Below are 7451 nucleotides of genomic sequence, written 5' to 3' on the forward strand. Positions count from 1 at the left end.
TGCCAACCTAGAAAGAGGCCCAGGACAGGTTCAAATAATCGCCACTATGATTGGTCGGATCACCGGCTTCGTAGCACAGCGCGCTCACCACTTCACCACCGCTCCCCATAGATCACAGGCAGTTACAAAATACACACATACACGGACACACTGGCTCTCACACCACACACGTCTCAACTTGCGCACGCCAGAGAGAGAGAGAGACAGAGACACGGGTTTCGCCCGATAATCATTTTTTTTATTTCTAAGAGCAAAGCGCACGTCACTTTGGACTTGACCGCCAGTCCCTCCACCCCGCTCGCCAGCCAGCCAAACTTAAAAAAAATCCAGTATGAAGAGCAGTCAGTACATTCTACAATGTCTACTTGCAGCAGTGAAAAGCCCCAGTAGCAAGCTCCGACGCGGAGAGCCGAGCCCGTGACTCCCGTGCCCACAGGAGGGCCGCCCTGGTTATTGGGAACTCGTGTGGACCCCATCCCTCCACGTGCGCGCGCCCCCCCGCGCAATGAGGGAAGCTCGCGCCGCAGCGCCAATTGGCCAGCCCGTGCCACCCGTCGATCAAGTCGAATCTATCGATACAATTGCAATCAAATAAATACATACAGAGAGATTACAATAAGAGCGTGGGAGAGCCGTTGGTAAACCTGATAGGAGAGATGCCAAAGCATCATCATCATCATAAGTCATCATAATATATCATCATCAGCATGTATATTTATCGATCATCAGCCATTGTCTATCTACTTCTGGATGAACACGTGCTCATGCACCTGTGCATGAAAAGAAAACGTGGACACGTGATTTTTTTATTTTTACATATGAACAATGTTCAGTGTTCGCGGTTGCGTACTGTTTGGTGTGTGGTTGAGTGTGTGGTTAAGCGTGTGCGTGCTTGTGTGTGATTGTGTGTGTATGGATGACTGTAACTGTGTCCGTGTATAGTGTGGTTTTGTGCCTGTGAGTGGTCGAGATCGTGTGCGTGGTTGAGAGTGTGATGGTGTGTGTGTGTTGTTAAGTCCTTGCTAACAGCACTTGCTCCAACAGTCTGTTAAAGGCTATATGGGGGATATTTGTCTTTGTGTGTATGGGTGTGTGTTCTTTTTAAAGGCCGGGCGTGGTCCACGCTGGCCATCCACCCCCTCGTGTGCCCTCCCGGCCTTCATACGTGCACGCTACCATCACTTGCCTCAACGGTCTGTGAAAGCTACCCGGGAATCTTTGTCTTTCTTCCTTTGAACTCTGTCGCGATGCGACCTCCGCCTCGCTCGGGAATTCGCCCAGGATTGCACCCGGGGGGCAAACTTATTCTCTTGCAAGCAGAGGCACGAGGCACCGCGTCTACTTTACCCGTGTCAAGCGCACACCTGTCAGGACATTCCCCCCCCCAGCCTCGCGTTACACAATCGCAGCGGCCGCCGTTAGCGAGCGCCTATTGATGGCCGGCGTGGTCAGCAGCCAACTTCGCCCTCTTTGCTCGTCTCCCCAGCACTGGACACTCATTTCAGGCTGAGTCGACCTAGGAGAGGGCCCGATATCGGGTTTTACATAAAACTGGGTGTTGGCACTCAAGTAGTCGGAACATACACGCGCACCGTCTCGATCTCTTTTACGTAAAAAAAAATAATACCAAGACAAATATCCCCCGTGTAGCCTTTACAGACCGCTGGGGCAAGTGCTTTTACTGAGCACCTACGAAAGCCGGCACGGCACACGAGGGGGTGGCCAGCACCTCCCCCGACCGTCTTTGTCTCCCCAGTGGTGATATTGACACATCGATCTCGGGGAGGCCCAGGACCGGTTCAAATAATCGTCACTGGTGGCCATGAGCGGGGAATCGAACTCGGGCCGTCGAGTTTAGAGCGTGGTGCGCTAATCACTTTGCCACCGCTCCCCTCTTTGATACACGCGCCATCCATCACTGTGACACGCACACACTTCGGCTATACCTCCCTATAACCCCCCATCGGGTCCCCTCCCCGTCCCCCCTCTATCCCCTCAATCCCTGTCTCTCACTCGATGCCGCACGGAACATCAACACGAAGTGGCGGTAAGGGAGGGGGGGGGTCATATCAAGGCACAGGGTGTCTCGCGTTGCCTTGGTCCCCAAACATCCCGCGCCCTCGTCCCCCCGTCCCCTTGCCGGGTCCCCGTTGGGGCCGCGGCTACACCAGGTCGATGTCCAGGTCGGCCGCGTCCTCCGAATTCACGCTTCGGATCTTGAACTGCGGGCAGACAGAGGAGGATGGCGTCATCGCAGCTCTGTTGGAGTTCGACAATCGCCGTCATCCGCGGCGGAGAGTCAAGGATGCAATGGATGGGAAAGGGGAGAGGGACGGGAGGGGGAAGGCCGGGACTGACGTCTCCAGAAGGGACAGGGAGGAGGGCGCGACTCGAGATGAGCAGCAGCAGCAGGAAGATAAAAAGGTGCATTAGAGAGCGATCGAGCCCCCCCCTCCCCCCGCAGTCACCTGCCGCTGCCCCTCACGCTCCAGCACCACGGTTTGCACCGAGCGCGTCGGGGGGGCTCCGTCCCCCTCGTAGCGCGGGAGCAGCTGCAGGATCGGATACCGCGCCTCCAGCCTGCGGAGAGAGGGTGGGAGACACGGGGGAGCGCAGACACACGGGGGGACAGGGAGGAGAGACACGGGGGAGCCTTTGACACTTCACGTGGCCTCACAGTGCACATAGCCACTCGGTAGCCAATGGAGGCCGTTGGTTGTTGTGTGTGTATTTGTGTGTGTGTGTATCTCAGTCAGTCGACCCGTGGCACCTGGGTCTGCCCCGTGACCTCCTGCCAGCGGGCGTTCGACACTTCACGTGGCCTCAAGGTGCACATGGCCTGGCACAAGCGTCGTGGTGACGTCACCGCCACTTAGTGGCGAATGGCGGTTGTTGTTGTTGTGTATCTGTGCGTGTATCTGTGTGTATGGGTCTTTATCTGTGTGTGCGCACTTGTGTTTGGGCTCACTTAGTGGTTGTGATGGTCCGTGTGATTGACTCCTTTCTCGTCAATGGACTCAGCTTCTGATTCAACTCCATGTTTTGCTGGTAGACCAAACACACACCCACACACACACAATGTAAAAAGAAACATTCAATGTATGTCCTCTCGAATATCAGCAAATGACCAATTTTCGTGGTCTCATTTTGTGCAGAAGGAGGCAGTGACGGCAACTGCCCTCCCACCCCCTGCCCCCACCCCCTCCCCATTGGATCTCACCGTTTTGAGAGTCTCCAGCAGGGTCTTGCTCTCCCCCAGCTGCTCGCGCTCGCGCCCCGTCTGCTCCTGCAGGCCGCTGTACAGCTCGCCCAGCCGCCCGGCCTCCAGCTGGTACTCACCCAGGCGCTTCTGCACCCCGCACAGGGCACGCGCACAGACCCCACGGCCTACACGGGCTGCTGGGGCACGTGCTGTCCGCGAGTAGCAGCACCTGCGAGGTCCAGCACGGCGCACGAGGGGGTGCGGTGGCCAGCACCATGCCCACACGCCTTTGGCTCCCTATTGCTGATGTTTACACGCTGCATCAGGGTATTCAAACTAAGGCTGAGTAGACCTAGGGGAGGCCCAGGACCGGTTCAAATAATATTCATTGGTGTTGGCCGGGGAGCGGGAATCGAACTCGGGCCCCTGGGTTTGTATCGCGGCGCGCCGATCACTGTGCCACCACTCCCCACGCACACTCGCGTACACCAACGAACACACCGGGTAGCTCACACACCGGCATTTCACACGCGCGCGTGAACACGACGAGCCAACTCAACGTTGGCACACACACACACACACGAGCTCCGTGGATCGTTAGATCGCAGGGCCGTGAGAGATGACAACAACCTGCGGAGTCGTATATCCAGCAGTGGATCGCACGCGGCCGATGACGATGATGGCGATGTAGACGACGATGATCTGAGGCCACGGACTCACCTTGAGACCGTCGATCTCGGAGTCGTGGTCGTCGCGCGCCTGGGCCAGGAGACGCTCGAACTTCTGCTTCAGGTCGTCGACGCAGACGCGGGCGGCACGCTCCCCCGAGCCTCTACTCGCCACCAGCTGTGCCACAACATCAACAACAAAATCAACAACAACAATATCGACAACAATAACCTTACATCAACAACATCGACAACATCAATAACATCAACAACAACATGGATTACATCAACAACAACATTATCAACATCATCATCATCATCATCAACAACACCACCAACTACATCACCAACATCAACAACAATATCTATTACATCAACAACAACATCCATTACATTAACAACAACATCAAGAACATAAAAAATCTGGTGGTGATGCCACCTTTTCCAACCAAATGCATCTTCATTGTATGAAGAATCCATTCGCAAATCCATGTGGTGTGACGCTGTGCGACGTGGTGTGACGTCGTGTGACGCGGTGTGATGCGGTGCGACGCGGTGTGAAGCTGTGTGACGTCGTGTGACGCGGTGTGACGCTGTGTGACGCGGTGTGACGCGGTGTGACGCTGTGTAACGTGGTGTGACGCTGTGTGACGTCGTGTGACGCGGTGTGATGCTGTGTGACGCGGTGTGACGCGGTGTGACGCGGTGTGACGCTGTGTGACGCGGTGTGACGCTGTGTGACGCGGTGTGACGCGGTGCGTCACCTCGAGCTGCAGCGCCTCGTTGTGCCGGCGCAGCCTCGCCGCCTCCTCGTCGCGCTGCTGCAGCAGCTGCTCGTGCTGCGCCCGCCCCGAGCCCAGCTCCGCCAGCGCTGCACGCAGCCCGCGCAGCGTGGCCTGCGACGCGCACCGCGACTTCTGCTCGCGTGCGCACGGCACACACGCAGCACACACGCGGCACACACGCAGCACACACGCAGCACATTGTAGTGGGCTGGGGGGGGGGTATGGAAGGAAAACGGAGAACCCGGAGAAAATCCCATGCAGGACAGGAGGAGAAGATACAGACTCCACACAGAAACGCAACAAGACGTTGAGTAAATCTCACGGACAGAGCTCAGTGGCAGCACGTCCATGATCGCCGACGTCTGCGAGAGAGGACGTGGCTCACAGAGAGAGAGATGAGTTGGTGGCGATGTAGAGGGGAGGCGAGTGTTCCTCGCGGGGAGGCGGTGGGGGGTGGGGGGGCACCTCGAGGTGCTGGTTCTCCGTGTAGAGAGCGAGCACCATCTCCGAGTACTGCTCCATCTGCTCGCCCGTGCTCCTCAGCTGCTCCTGCAGCTCCGCCTTGCGCCGCTCGGCTTTCTGGGGGGTGGACACACAGAGTGGCGCTCGGAGCGGCGTGCGGGACGTGGGGCAGCGACGTCACGTGGTGGCACTCACAGTTCTCCCACATGGTCCACCCACCCATCAATCCATCCCTTCACTCACCCATATACATCGACCAATCCACCCGTTCATGCATCCACCTCATCCAACCAATCCAACACATCTACCCAGCCATCAATCAATCAAACAATCCATCTATGCACCCATCCATATCTCAATCCATCCAACCATCAATCAATTCATCCACCAACCCATCCAGCAATCCAGTCACTACCGATCCGTTCACCCGTGCACCTATCCCGTGCACAAGATTCATAGATGCAGGCGCACCTGGCATTCGCCCTGCGAGTGGATGATGGTGTCCTCCAGGCGCAAGAGCACGGCGCTGAACAGCGCGTGCGATCGCTCCAGGGACGACTCCAGCTGTGGGGGGAGGGGAGGGGTGTGTCACTCTGCTCATCGAGTCAGACTAAAGCACCCACAGGGAGCCACGCGCCACCGGTGAGGGCTGCCACTCGCGATGAGCTCCACAACACAGCTGGGGACTAGTCCACTCTACGAGCAGGAGAGGAGGGGCTCACACTGCCTGTGACTGCGCTGTCGCGGTTTGGTACATTGTTGACGTTGATGTTCGGCGAGGTGTTACCCATCGGGCGTCTACCACTGATGATGGCCCGATGCTTGCGCTTGTTGTGGTGGAACAAGCGGATTTGCTCCACACGGCTCCTGCCCCGCGTGCCGTGCACGGGCTCACAACATTAAACTTACAATTGTATCTGCCTTTTGCTTTATTGTAACGTCATACCAAAGTGAATTACTGTCGTTATTGTGATGATTGTTGTTGTTGAGCAGCTGACAGGGATTGCGAATATCCCTGAGAAGAATCTTCCCAGAGGAGTGGCTTTGGGAGGATGGTCCCGGGAACCGAGGCAAGGTGGCCAGGGCCTAACCCCCCCCCCCCCCACCTCTTCATTCACTGAATGAATGAATCGTAAAATGAATGAATGAATCGTGAAATAATTAATACATTATTAGACTGGTTACTTCATTCACAACCAAATGAATGAATAATCAAAATAATGAAGGGTTCAATCGTTCAACAAAGCAATTTACGAATCGGTCATAGCATGAAATTAATCACAAAATGAATGAATAAGTCAATCATCAAAATAATAAAGATTCAGACATCCAACGGGGGAATGAATGAAGAATAAAGCATGACACGAATTAATCAATGAATGAAATTATTGAATTAATCATCAAACGGAACAAATTATTAAAGCGTTCAACAACAAAGGAACTAATTAATCGTTTAAACCACGAATTCATCCGCGAATGAATGAATGAATGAACAAACGCCTGCACACCTTAGTTACCGAAACGCAGACATCTTGGGCGTTAAGACAACGTTCAAAGCAAACCTCCCAGGGAGTTAAAGAAGCAGCAGCAGCATTAATAAAACCATTCAGAGGAATGTGCCCCGCAGTGGCTGCGGTGCACGATGCACGCGCCCGATCCGGTCAGCCCACACGACCGCACCTGAATAATAATTATAATAATAATTATAATAATTATAATGATCCTGCTGCCGTGACTGCGATTGCTGCTACTCACCGCCAGAGCCGTCCCAACAGGACACGGCGAATCGGGGCGAACGCCCCGGGCCCTGCACTTTTGGCAGGGGGGGGGTGGGGGCGCGCTTTCAATGTCATGGTGTCAGATGTAATACTTCTGGTTTAGTTTGAAGGAGTCGGGAGGGGGGGGCACACGGTGGGGTTTGCCCCGAGCACTACACCTGACTATTGCCGATATAACCCCTCCAACGAAGACACAACAATAAGTCAGAGGTGCTGAGTTCCTGCTGCTCAGATGCACCACAACGAGGCGCTGCTTGCTGGTTCATCATCTCCTAGCGAGCGGAAATCCCACATTCTCAGGGCGCTTTTGAATTTGCCACAAAGTTGTACAGGTGGAGGAGGCTTGGAAAGGCCTTCATCCAGCAGTGGATTGACCATGGCTGCTGATGACGTTGATCATGATGATGACTCACCTGTGATAGACGGGAGAGGTGGTCTCGGCTGTCCTGGGAAAAGGCATCGTCCTCATTCTCGTCGTCCACTCCGTTCTCCTCCTCCTGCAAAGACAAAGATTCCCCCGTATAGCCTCTAACAGAGTGTTGGGGCAAGTGCGGTT

General features: G+C 55.3%; 1 protein-coding gene across 1 annotated transcript in view; it reads right to left on the reverse strand.

Moving 5' to 3' along the window:
- Positions 1-225: 225 nt before the first annotated feature.
- LOC144936321 (uncharacterized) overlaps positions 226-7451 on the reverse strand; it is a 34557-nt gene continuing 27331 nt past the window's right edge. The window contains exons 10-18 of the mRNA XM_078863419.1: positions 7309-7392; positions 5589-5681; positions 5121-5234; positions 4635-4787; positions 3923-4048; positions 3221-3349; positions 2969-3045; positions 2469-2580; positions 226-2222 (exon numbers count right to left, since the gene is read on the reverse strand). Coding sequence (XP_078719545.1) covers positions 2163-2222; positions 2469-2580; positions 2969-3045; positions 3221-3349; positions 3923-4048; positions 4635-4787; positions 5121-5234; positions 5589-5681; positions 7309-7392 — 948 coding nt within the window. The 3' untranslated portion in view covers positions 226-2162. The remainder of the gene's footprint in view (positions 2223-2468; positions 2581-2968; positions 3046-3220; positions 3350-3922; positions 4049-4634; positions 4788-5120; positions 5235-5588; positions 5682-7308; positions 7393-7451) is intronic.

Source organism: Lampetra fluviatilis, chromosome 15 (genome assembly GCF_964198595.1).
Source record: "Lampetra fluviatilis chromosome 15, kcLamFluv1.1, whole genome shotgun sequence".
NCBI lineage: Eukaryota > Metazoa > Chordata > Hyperoartia > Petromyzontiformes > Petromyzontidae > Lampetra > Lampetra fluviatilis.